We start from the raw sequence: 14239 nt of genomic DNA, 5'->3' as shown, positions 1-14239 counted from the left end.
AAACTAATAAACATAATTAAAACTTATATGTATTTAGAAATACAGATTAGCTATATTAATGTCACTCAAGAGTTCCTCAGTCTAAACACATGATAACATGACAAGATTAACTAATCTAGAGAAAGGTTGCAACTGGTTACAGTAAAACTTCTTATAACAACAGTACACCAATACATTAAAAACGATTTATTGGTAGTTGATGAAAGGCTGTGTAAGAAATAATAAAGGATTTTTCCTTTACACTTTCACTCTGTGCTCAACATTCTTCAGGTAATGAACTTCTCTGACATGGTATATATTCCTGAGAGTGTGTACGTTGTTTTAACAGCATGCCTTGTCAAGATTTTTAACACAATTCAGTTATTGTTTATTTCATGTAAATTTGTAATGTATCTTATGTTTCACTGAGATTTAATATAAATGATGTAAGTGATCTGATCTAATTATTGTAATTTTTTTACTTGTTAAAATATCCAAATCAAGAAAAACGAAACTAATTTCTTTAGAAACTAAATTAAAAATTGTAGAACATGTTGAAGGAGGTGAAAACAATCCATTGTGGCACATTACTTTGGATTAGCTCAATCAGCTGTAACAATTATATGTGGCCGATCAGGAAAAATAAAGCAGTCTGCTCAAAATTGTATAGATATTACAGCAGCAAAATGAGGAGTCCAATTTCAGAAAAACTTGAAAAAAGTAAGTTTGTGGATAGATGATATGTCACAATGACATATGCGTGAACTCAAATATTGATTCAAGAAAAAGTGTTATTGTTTAATCATTTAAAATCATAAATTTCCAAAAAAATAAAAAAATAATTGGAACAAAAAATTTTTCTCCAAAGTAGTGTTCAATGTAGACAAAAGCAGTGTGTTCCAGAAACTAATAACATCAAAGAGCTTCATTTCTATTGAAGAAAAAATCATCATCAGGTTTCAAAGCAGTCAAAAATCACTTAACATTACTTTTTGAATGAAATGTAACTGGATTTTAGATGAAAATTGTTATTGGTTTACCATAAAAAAAATCAAAGAGCATTAAAAAGAAATCCAACATCTAATTTATCCTATCCAAAAAAAAAAAATGGATGCTAATAAAAAAAGCATCGATAACTAAGGAATTATTTACTGAATGGTTTGTCGACCTTTTTTCCAGAATGAAATAGTATTGCAAAGACAATAATTTGGAAAAAAGAGCTCTTTTGGTGGATTATGCTCCCAGTCATTCAACTACTCTTGATGATTCCTGTTAAAATTGTTTTTTTCCACAAAACAATTTCTTTATTCAACCGATGGATCAAGGAGTAATAGCAACATTTAAAATGTATTATTTGTGTTTTTGCGTAGTACATTAAGGGATTTAATTGAATTAGAAGATAAAAAATAAATGTCAATTAAAAAATTTTTGGAAAAATTACACCATTAAAGATGCAATTGAAAAAACATTCATATTTCTTGGAAAGAAGTTGCTCAAAAATGTATAAATGGAGTTTGGCGCAAATTATGATTGTTATTATTAATATTAATAATAAAATAATATTATAACTTTATTATTGTATTTAAATATTATCATTATCATCATCATTTATTTATTAATTATTACAAGCTGTGCTAAATGAAGAATATTCAGGAGATTAAAAATGATATTATTCAGATGTTTAATTTAATAGGATTCATAGATGGAAGAAGATGTAAACAATTTATTAAAAGCAGAAGATAAAGGATTTTTAGTTAGAAGATTCAGAAAAACTTGTGAATAACAAGTCCAAAAAATGATAAATTTTTGAGACCGGTAGACAAAGTTTCTACTGAAAAAATATTAACAGCAAAATATTTGAAAAGATCTTTGAATGATGTAGATAACAAAATGAGACCTAATTTTAGAAAGAAGAGTTATTGTAAAAAGATTAGTATTACATGCAATAAATTTGTACAAGCCAATATTATTCATAGCTTTATAGTTTCGTTTAACAATGTAATTTTGTGGAATGCTCTTCATTAAACAAGGTATAATGAAGTACACTATCCAAGTAATGTACAATATCTAGTTTCTTGAGGAATCATAATAATTTTAGAAGTACAAACTCTGCAATTATTAAGTAGCATATCAGTTAGAGAATAAATTTGCATTTATTCTCTAAGTTGCTGAATGGTTTAAATTTTTTTAAAAACAAATTAATTTATAACTGCTTGAACTTCAATTTTATCCACATTTAAGAAAATGTCAAACTTGTTTGCTTTACTTAAATGCCACAAACAAGTGACTAAGCACATCATTTAAAGTATTATATTTGGCAAATATCATAGTGATTTGTTCATACTTGCACCATTTGTGTCAGACCGAAACAGAGATGCTTTTGTGGCATACGCTTTGCTGCTGAATAATACCTATTCAAAAAACACTTCTGTAATAAAATTTTAATTTAACCAAGGCCAGAATATATCAAATTAATTCAGGATCATGATCGCCTACAAAATTTTTTTATTTATATTTTACAAATATAGTAGTAGTAAATAATTTCATTGACAAGTGACTTTTGTTTATAATTCATTATCTATTAGTTTATTCCCGTGCAAACTAATCTCACCTAAATAATAATTAATTCTTTGTCTTGTTACACTTGCCTTACATTGTGTTTTACTTATTTCATTTATCCTTGATAATGCCATCCAGAAGCTTCACTGTAAACCCAGTACCACGGTAACTCTCTCTTGGCACTCTTAGCTGAAATTCCTGTGCATCCAATCCATTGATTTCATTGTGAAAACGGATAGAAAAAGCTTAAAATCAAGCTTAATATGTTTAATGTTGTAATTTGATTTACCTAAGATTATTCACTTAAATAAAATTGATAATTTAAATGCTTAACATTTGCATCAGTGAAAGCATGCCTAAATAAGAGGGAGACAAAATGTCACCTCTCTGAAATTCACCTGAGACCCTAAAACATCCTGGAAAGAAAGCTGTGTCACAAGACATGCCAGGCAGTCAAACAGAATGGATGGACAGTTTGTCCAAATTATTAGATGATAAACTAGCTATACAGACTATGAAAGGGGATCTGAAAGTGCTTAAAGCGACTACTGTGCAGCTTGTTAAAGAAAGTAAGCAGTTACTTATTGAGAGATGAAATAAAAATCTGAAAGCCCAACAGGAATTAGTTGAAAATAAGATTTTTTTTCTTCAGTCATTTGACTGGTTTGATGTAGCTCTCCAAAATTCCCTATCTAGTGCTAGTCGTTTCATTTCGGTATATCCCCTACATCTTACATCGCTAACAATTTTTTTTACATACTCCAAACGCTGCCTGACTGCACAACTTTTTTCCTTCTACCTGTCCCTCTAATATTAAAGCAACTATTCCAGGATGCCTTAATATGTGGCCTATAAGTCTGTCTCTTCTTTTAACTATATTTTTATCCACCCATCTGATTTTTAACATTCTCCTATAGCAGCACCACATTTCAAAAGCTTCTAATATTTTCTTCTCAGGTACTCTGATCATCCAAGTTTTGCTTCCATATAATATACTATGCTCCAAACATATACTTTCAAAAATCTTTTTCTAATGTTTAAATTAATTTTTGATGTAAAAAAATTATATTTCTGACTGAAGGTTCGTTTCGCCTGTGCTATTCAGTATTTCATATTGCTCCTGCTTCGTCCATCTTTAGTTATTCTACTTCCCAAATAACAAAATTCTTCTACCTCCATAATCTTCTCTCTTCCTATTTTTACATTCAGTGGTCTATCTTCGTTATTTCTACTACATTTCATTACTTTCGTTTTGTTCTTGTTTATTTTCATGCGGTAGTAGTGTAGGACTTCATTCATGCCGTTCATTATTCCTTTTAAATCCTTTTTACTCTCAGCTAGAATTACTATATAATCAGCAAATCGTAACATCTTTATATTTTTACCTTGTACTGTTACTCCGGATCTCAATTGTTCTTTAACATCATTAACTGCTAGTTCTTTGTACAGATTAAAAAGTAACGGCTATAGGGAACATCCTTGTCAAATTCCCTTTCTTATTACAGCTTCTTTCCTTTTTTTTCTTTTTAAGCACCCCTATGGTAACTGGTCCCCGCCGTTAAGCAAACACAGTTCCCATAGGCATGCCGTGGCAGCAGACTACCACCCCCTAGCTTGGCCCTTCTATTAGGGCTTCTCCCGATGGGGTCCCCATGGTATCGACAAAGACCACAGACATCCCTCTTCTGGCATGCCCATGACCTCATCCCCCGCAGTACTGCTTCTTTCTTATGTTCTCCAATTTTCACTGTTACGGTTTGGTTCCTGTAAATGTTAGCAATTGTTCTTCTATCTCTGTATTTGAACCCTAATTTTTTAAAATGCTGAACATTTTATACTAGCCTACATTATTGAAACCTTCTCTAGGTCTATAAATGCCAAGTATGTTGGTTTGTTTTTCTTTAATCTTCCTTCTAGAATTAATCTAAGCGCTAAAATTGCTTCCTTTGTCCCTATACTTTTCCTGTAACCAAACTGGTCTTCTCCTAACACTTCTTCCACTCTCCTCTCAATTCTTCTGTACAGAATTCTAGTTAAGATTTTTGATGCATGGATAATTAACCTAATTGTTCTGTATTCTTCACATTTATCTGCTCCTGCTTTGTTTGGTATCATGACTATAACACTTTTTTTGAAGTCGGACGGAACTTCCCCTTTTTCATAAATATTACACACCAGTTTGTATAATCTATCAATTGCTTCCTCACCTGCACTGCACAGTAATTCTACAGGTATTCCGTTTATTCTAGGAGCCTTTCTGCCATTCAAATCTTTTAATGCTCTTAAATTCAGATCTCAGTATTGTTTCTCCTCTTTCATCCTCTTCAACTTACTCTTCTATAACACCATTTTCTAATTCATTTCCTCCGTATTACTCTTCAAAATATTCCACCCACCTATCGACCTTTCCTTTCGTATTATAAATCGGTGTACCATCTTTGTTTAACACATTATTAGATTTTAATTTATGTATCGCAAAATTTTCCTTAACTTTCCTGTATGCTCCGTCTATTTTAAGAATGTTCATTTCTCTTTCAATTTCTGAACACTTTTCTTTAATCCACTCTTCTTTTGCTAGTTTGCACTTCCTGTTTATAGTATTTCTTAATTGTCGATAGTTCCTTTTACTTTCTTCATCACTAGCGTTCTTATATTTTCTATGTTCATCCATCAACTGCAATATATCATCTGAAAGCCAAGGTTTTCTACCAGTTCTCTTTGTTATGCCTAAGTTTGCTTCTGCTGATTTAAGAATTTCCTTTTTAACATACTCCCATTCTTCTTCTACATTTTTTACTTTATCTTTTTTACTCAGACCTCTTGCGATGTCCGCTTCAAAAATTTTCTTTGCCTCCTCTTCCTCAAGCTTCTCTAAATTCCATCGATTCATCTGACTCCTTTTCTTCAGGTTTTTAAACCCCAATCTACATTTCATCAACACTAAATTATGGTCGCTATCAATGTCTGCTCTAGGGTAAGTTTTGCAGTCGACTAGTTGATTTCTAAATCTTTGCTTAACCATGATACCTTGCTGTCTGATACCTTGCAGTATCACCTGGCTTTTTCCGTGTATATATTCTTCTATTAGGATTTTTAAACTGGGAGATGGCAATAATTAAATTATACTTCATGCAAAACTGTATAAGTCTGTCCCCTCTTTCATTCCTTTTGACCAGCCCGTATTCACCCACTATTTTTCATTCCTTGCCTTTTCCAATACTTACATTCCAATCTCCAACTATTATTAAATTTTCATCTGCTTTTACGTGTTTAATTGCTTCATCAATCTCTTCGTATACACACTCTACCTCATCATCATCATGGGCGCTTGTAAGCATATAGACGTTAACAATCGTTGTCAGTTTAGGTTTTGATTTTATCCTTATTACAATGATTCTATTGCTATGCGTTTTGAAATACTCTACTCTCTTCCCTATCTTCTTGTTCATTATGAAACCTACTCCTGCCTGCCCATTATTCGAAGCTGAGTTAATTATTCTAAAATCACCTGACCCAAAGTCGTTTTCCTCTTCCCACCGAACCTTGCTAATTGCTACTACATCTACATTTATCCTATCCAATTCCCTCTTTGAATTTTCTAACCTACCAACCTTTTTTAGAATTCTAACATTCCACACTCTGACTCGTAGAATGTTATTTTCTAATTTTCTGGTGACTCCTTCCTTAGTAGTCACCACCCAGAGGTGGGCACATTTTCTTGGAAAAAAAGCAGCTGTAGTTTTCCATTGGTTTCAGCTGCACAGTACTCAGAGGATTGACTGATGTTGATATGGCCGTTAAGTCGTTCTGACTTATGCCCTTGACAGCTGCTGCCCTCTTTCAGGAATCATTCTTTATTCTGGTTCTCAACAGAAACCTATGGTTGCACCTTCGGTCCAGTTATTCTGTTATCACTGAGCACTCAAGCCCCCTCACCAACGGCAAGGTTTCATGATTGACAGAGGGAGGAAAATAAGTTAAAACAATATTAAAAATATGGGTAGGTGAGACTGTATTATTTTTAATGAACTGCTATTCTACTATAAAAAATATAACGTTAAAGAGTTAGTTAAAAAATGTTATGTTTATCATTTAATAACTAGAGAAAAACATTTGGATTTATTATGCCCATGTACTTGTAGCTTGAACTACACCATAATAGCCCATCTTCTAAAGAGATGAAGATATCATGTACATTTTCAGAAATGTTAAGAGGGTTGAAGGTAAAATGAAATCTAGAAAGCAATTAATTCTAAAATTCAAAGCTGGTGGTGGTTGACCCAGTCATGAATATATCTACCCAAATTGCAGATGGAAATGACTTGAGATGCAATGATAAGAAGGGAATCAAAGAACTGTCAGCAGTGTTTGGCAGGGATGAGATGGCCTTGATGATTGCTAAATTACAACAAGAATAAGGAATATAAATTTTAACAATGAATAGGAATGAAATGTCTGCCAGAATAATTACTTTGTTGTCCAGATATATTTAAAATATTGACTTATAAAGCAGGGTTAAGGAATAAAAAATATGATATAGAATCTTTAAATTTAATTTCTAAATTTGATGTTTTTTCCCCTCAGAGATCAATATAAAAGATAAGCCATTGAGAGCGCTGGGAAGGTTTTTTTTTAAGGGATACTTTATGCTATCTAGAGAGCCAATATTTGGTAGGGCTAAAGGATGCACCATCATATGTTTTAAATTAAACATTGATAAATGTGTAAGCTGTATAAAAATGAGAGGTATGAATCTTTTTTAGCTGAAATTTAAAAGGCGGTTTTTGGCCTTTATTGCGATATATCTCAGTAGTTTTAATGAAGCAGTGTGGGAGACTTTCTCTTTACTGATCATGCTAAAGGAAACAGGACATAATGCATGTATCGTATATTAATGGGAGAATATCTAAGAGTTAAACAACACCACAAGAAATTAGCTTGAAAGGAAGAATTCAGGAAAAAAGACAATTTAAGGATGTTTTTATCAATGAAAAGGGAAATATAATTATTGTATTATGTATTTTAAATTTTTATGTATTATGAATTTTTTAATTTTATTATTTTGTATGGTAGAATTTGGGTGACATAGAAGGCAAGTAGACCTTGTAGGTGATAGGGGGTCATCTGTTCTCGATTTTGGATGTGCCTTCCTTGATATCTTGTATGTTTTAGGTTGGGGAGCAATACTTCTTCAGACCATATGCCGATTGTGCTCAAAGTTTACTACCATTCATTAGAACAAAATGATGGATAGATCCTGCCACTCCTTCCAAACCTAAACTGGTTGATCATTTTCATTTCCCTTTAATCTAAGTTTCCTTAGATTGGGCTTCTAAAAATTTCTCCACCTCCCTCAATCCATGAACCATCTCTCTTCCATTACTCTCACCACATCTCCTGTCTTGCGCACTTCCTCCATCACTGCATTTGTCAATTTCATTCTTGGTCTACTCATTGGTCTTCCACTTGTTTCCTCTGCATGCAGCATTTTGTTTGGTAATCTTTCCTCAATTCAAGCAAAACAACAAGTTGCAAATAACAAGTTGCTTATTCCTTCAACTATTTCATTTTTAACTTTCTTAAAGCTTCCATCCGTAATTATTATAGACAAAAGTGGAGATATCACATGTCCTTGTCTCAACCCATTCACTATCCTCAAACCAATCTGACCTCTGCAACCTTGTTGACACAACTTTGGCTACCATTACACATAAATTTAACCATCTGGATGTCCACTTTATCCACATATCTTTCTTCTAGCACTCACCGCACACCTTCCCTATCCATGCTATCATATGCCATTGCTAGGTCCAGAAATGCCATTTATAACTTCTTATTATAATACTACTTCTCACTCAAGCATAATATTGCATCTGTAGTGGATCTACCATACCTGAACCCCATCTGTTCAAGACCCCTCAATCTTCCTTCTGATTTGATTTTCCCCAATACCCTTTTAAATAGATTTGCCATGTGTAGAAGTAATGTAACAACTCTGTAATTACTATAAAACATCTTGTCTCCTTTTTTTTAAATATGTGGATTATTCCCTTTTTCCAGTCTTCTGGAATTACCTTTAAGAAATAAAAAATTATTTAAGTGAAAGATTGCATAGTTTGCATTTACTCTCTGACCTCCTTCATCTGTGGGTCTAACAAAGGTATAGAACACATGAAAAATCTTATAATTGAGGCAGCATCTAACATATTAAATAAGGACATAAATAAAGTTCTGAGGTTAAACAAAGGTGGTTTGATGACAAATGTTGGAAGGATATTTGCCAAAGTTACAAGGACACAATAATCCTTCAGAGTGATAAAGAAAATTTGCAGCGAAGCTTTCATATTTGTAAAAACTTACTTATATTTACATTAAACATTTTAATAAAATTTATTTTTGGAAATTATTTAATCCCTAACTTATTTAATTTGTAATAACTTATTTTTTTTGAATGAATGATTTATTAAAATATTGTGAAATTAAAACTTGTGAAATTCTTTTATTTTTTCTAGCATATATCATTTTGCCTGTTTAAATTTAACCTTACCAATTCAGCTAATACACTTGTTGGAAAGCTATCTGCAAGTGAAAAAAGAAATTTGTGTATTGCAATGACTATTTTAGGGAAACCACCCATTTTGCTGCTGGTATGTGTTGCAGTTTTTCTTTTTATATCTTAATCTAAAATTTTTATCTTCTATCTTTAAGAAATCATTTAAAATATATATTTCATTGTTCATATTATTAATTCAACTTACTTCTAGTTAATTTTTTCCTTGATATAACAATAAAACAAATATGATAAGAAGCTTGTGCAATAAAGAATTTTGCCATTAAGAATCATTACCAGTGTTGCAACAACCATATTGACATTAATGAAATTGGTATACTCTTTAAAAAAAAAAAAACTTAAAAGATAGTGCTTTCATCTGGAAATTTCTTTGTAATTATTATGTATAAAAGTTAAGATTTTAAATCCACTTGACTGAATCACTATCCACTACAATGTTGAGAAGTTTTTGAATATGACTTTGTCAATTTTAGTGTGAATACAAAAAAAAAACCTATCTTGATTTATTTTAGTGTAGTTTATATTTTTTTGTGTTGTCAATTTTTTGTTTTAGTAGATCTTTTTATGATCTATGCTGATTGTGGAAAGATTTGTCAATATATATTTATATTTATCAATGTTTACTATAATGGGTGATTCAAAAAGGACTTCACTACTTTAAAAGCATATGAAAGTTTATTGACATAACTTACATTCCATTGAGATCTCATTTCATAGAAAAACACATTATTAAATTATTCACTTTGATTTGATACTTCTTCCATTTCTAATGTGATATACATCCCACCTGAAGTCGATTTCATTCCAGACTGTAGCCAGCAAGTTGAGCGTTACCTTTGCACCTGTGGTGTTAATTTGAATGAAGTCTTAGCTCAACAAGGTCAGCGGACAAAGGTGGTACATGAGTAGGCTTACCATATTTTTTTGGGTCCAACCCAGGACATATTTTTGAAATTACTTAAAAGTCTTAGCAGTTTACTGAAGTGTTAAATTATTTATTCAGTTGTATTTTCACTAGACATGACTTTTTTCAGAAATGGTTTGTTTGTTTTCATTACATCATAAAATTCTCAAGAAAGTTCTGAATTAATTTTAACATTTCACAGATATTTAACAGTAGATACTGAAAGTCTACTCCTTTCTGCAGACCAAATTTCCCTGTAATTGAAATAACGCTCTCAACTGGAGCAGATGTCATAGACAAAGACATCGCAAACTCAGCAATTTAAGAAATATTGCAACATGAAATATCAGTCTTTTGAAACAACTTAAAAATTGCTTTCCACTTCTCTTCAATAGTATCTGGTACTTTTTCAGAACCTGAACCACAACCTACCCTTTGGTTTTGAATTACCTGGTTCAATAATGTACGTCCATCGAATGGTCATCAATGTTTATGAAATCCTTTATAATTTCATTAACAACTTGTGCACTCTCTTCTAAATCAGACCAGGTAATTTCAGTTCGTAAATTTATCCACTGAAACTTACTAACTTCATCAAAACTGGTTCTCCACAACTCTTAAGTATTGGATACTAGAATTATAAAAATTGTCTATGGTTGAGAAGAATTTTTGTTCCTGAACAACATTATTTTCTTGCGCATAGAAATTCTTTGGCAGAAGACGGTAAAAATTTGTGGGTTTTTGTTTCCTGAAGTTGACAGATTAATTTAGAACATGTCTAAAATACTTCTGTTGCTATGATAGAATTAGCTTCCAATTTCACAACTACATTATTAAATAACTACCATATACCAAAATACCATATAAAAAAGTACCATATAAAAATTTCAAAAACAGTTCACTTTCTATGTTTTCAAAAAAATCAAATAATAATTTTAGGGATTTGTCACAACATAAGAATTATGATTTTAGGCTTAATCATAATGGAAAGAATTCTTTCTATTGCAGGTAACAAACTAAGGAACCTTGTGCTGTTATGAGATAATACTTTTTTGAAATCTGTTTCCACAAATTCACAGAACTCTTTTAAGTTTCATTACTCTTACTGTTTATATGTGGAAATATTTATAAATTTTTATAACAATAACTTCTATTTCCAGGGGTAGAGAATCACATGCTATTTGTATTGAATTGTGTTCAATGTGGGCTGAACAACCAATTTCTAAAATAAGTCTATCTAAATCACTTTGAACTTTTCTGAACACATTTTCATTTCCCTTTCTCTTCACACTACCAAAATTACTGTTACTGTTATCAGCAGTATAACAAACGAACATTTCTCAAGTTTGTATTTTTTCACACACTGCAAAAGAAACTGAGTAAAAATTTGAGCAGTTCCACCTGACACTTTATCAAAATTTAAAAATTTAACTTGAATTCCCTATTCCAGATTGAAATATCTAACAACAATCAGAACAAGTCTTACTTCACTTCGGTTTGAGCTATCCATCATTACTGTTATATAATTAATATTTTCCAAAGAATGCAACATATTATCAAATACAAAAGGCGAAATAATGTTAACAATAATTACCTCAGTTCTGGTTCTAGCAAATGAAAATTTTGGGTCCTACAGCTTTTAACCAGTTTAAATGTGCATTCTGATATTTTGAAAGTGATTTTGTGTCTTAACAGTGTGGTATGAAAATGTAGCTTCTTTAGTAGCAAACTCCAGATCACTGTTATTATTATTCCCCTCTTTGGCTTTAAAAAAATCTCTTATGTTTACTGAAGCAGTAGCATTAATAGCACTCCTATGTTTAGTTGTTTTTATGTGGTCTTCAGTATCACCCTTTCCTTGATGTGCTACAGAAAATTATCTAGTACAGTGTGTGCAATAAACACGTTCATTGTTACTGACATTACACAATTTCAAAAATTTGTATTTCTGTTGCAAGTTAACATTAAACACACATTTTCTTTTGCCCATTGCTAAATGATGAGACAAAAACTTCAGATGAATTTTTTGGCATGGTTTTGGTAAACCTATGTCTTTTCAAGGTAAATATTCAGTCGTAAGAAAGGTTTTTCTCAGGGACTGCATTTTTCGTAGAAATTTAATACGTGATAATACAATATCTGTACGTTCCAATAAGAACTGCCTACCATCATTACATTTTTTGGATTTATATCCCAATTTCTTCATAACTTTACATGTAGATTTTATGCTTCTGATAAACACAATCTACTCTTGTAAAATTGCACACACGTTTTTGCAAGTTGGGTACTCACTGTGTTTGAAAAACACCATTGTTGTTTGGCGAATACATTCCTGATCAAAACTGTCTACATAGATAACCTACTCATTATGATATTTAAATGAAACTGAGTTTGTTTGACCATTGACATTACAAATTTCATTGATTATAGATGCAGCAGATAAACTCTCGCAGGATTTGGCAAATATTCTTTGCACACTGCGAAGACTACATGAGCAAGCAGTTGTCATTGCTAACTGGGTAGATGTAAATGTTTCGCAAATAGTTGCTTCAGCTTTATTTTGCAGAAGATCTTTCAAATAACTATACATAATAAAAATAATATTTTTTGACTGTCACCGATTCTGTAGCATGTGAACTGAACAATAACTGTAACGAAGTATAAATTCATACCATTTAATAAATTGTAAATTTATTATAAATGCTACTTACTATTGCCCTATAAAATAAGTTTATGAATCTTTCACTAATAGAATATCTCAAATTACTTGAGGATTTTTTGCAGTAATTTCCCTCTACAAGAAAGATCCTGCAGTTGATTTTCAGCATCATGGAACCATCAGTTAAAAATTGATAAAGGTGATGGAATAAATTAAAGACATTGTAAATAATAATGCTGTAGGATTAAAAAAATTGAAAGCCTATTTTCTTCAATTTTGGGGAAAAAAATTACAACTTAACCGTATCTTTTAAATGGCACTATTTTTATTTATTAAATCAATCTTCATTCATTAGAAATCAACTTTCTGGTTTTTTATTCAGAATTTTTAGTAGCAGTTCATATTAAATTTTCTAATACCAGTTTACTAGAAGTTTTGTGAAGCATGTTAAAATTAGTTTAATATTTATACCACACATATATTTTTAAATGCATGTTAGTAGGGTATTTGTATTAAATTATGTTAACAAATAAATAAATCTTTTATTCTGATCAGTAAATAAAAAAAACATTAAATAGATCACATCATTAAGATGGAGTGCCATAAAAAAATATAAATTATATAACACAAAATACATGTGATTTAAATTCTTGTTAATTATTTAAAAAAAAGCACATGAAATAAATAATGTTAAGGTAGATACAGGTGCTCAAAAAATTACTATACAACTATCATACACTAGTACAACAATAAGTAACATTAATGTAACTTTACAGTAGTTATCGGAAATGATCCCCATAATATCCAGATATATGTGTATGTTGTTCAATATGGAATGTTCTTGGTGAAATCATGAGTAGCAGTTTGAAATTCGTTAAGGCTGTGGGAGTTTCCTCGATAAACATTACCTTTTGTATATCCCCAGAAGTAAAACTTTCTGTTGGTTTTAAGTACAGAGAAGGAAGAGGCTCTTAGATTTGATCTCTAAAAACTTCTTGCAGCAACTTCATGACTGCCTGGCTCTAGCACTGTCTAGTTGAATCCAAGCATTATTAACTTCATCCTTGGTTAATTCTCTTGTGAAATGAATTGCTTCTGCAAAGAATATTAACACAAACTATTTTTCTCCTGTCTATTGCAATTCACATATCACTAATCTGTAGAAAAATTTCACATTCTTCTGTATACTTATATACATAATTTGCTGAATGGAATAAAAGGTTTGGTAATTATTTAATTATGGTGCCTCACCCCGAAATCACAAAAAAAAACATATCAAATCATTGTAAAATCTTCTGAATTGTATTTTATGATGGAAATGAAGTGTCGGAAAAGTAGATATTTGAATATTGATACACTCGATAATGCAGATTCTCAACTCTGGATAATGTAGAATTCCTTCTTAATCACTACAATATTTTTGTTATAACGTATTCATTATATTACATTGTTGTCTGCTATTCTCACATGACGTCTAATTATTCTTTGTTTTCTTTATAGAATTTACAGTGTTCAGTAAGTAAATAGAGTGAACTACAATGGATGAAAAAAAATCTGCTGGACCTGA

At 31.1% G+C, this 14239-nt stretch overlaps 1 protein-coding gene across 2 annotated transcripts in view; it reads left to right on the top strand.

The window, feature by feature from the left end:
- The window catches only part of LOC142320385 (ATP-binding cassette sub-family A member 17-like), a 67108-nt gene that overhangs the window by 39412 nt on the left and 13457 nt on the right, over positions 1-14239 (top strand). For both annotated transcript variants that reach the window (XM_075358090.1, XM_075358091.1), the window contains one exon: positions 9051-9185. In XM_075358090.1, the coding sequence (XP_075214205.1) occupies positions 9051-9185 (135 nt within the window). The remainder of the gene's footprint in view (positions 1-9050; positions 9186-14239) is intronic.

This window comes from Lycorma delicatula, chromosome 2 (genome assembly GCF_047948215.1).
Source record: "Lycorma delicatula isolate Av1 chromosome 2, ASM4794821v1, whole genome shotgun sequence".
NCBI classification, from domain to species: Eukaryota; Metazoa; Arthropoda; class Insecta; order Hemiptera; family Fulgoridae; genus Lycorma; species Lycorma delicatula.
This window is presented reverse-complemented; position numbering and strand designations above follow the sequence as displayed.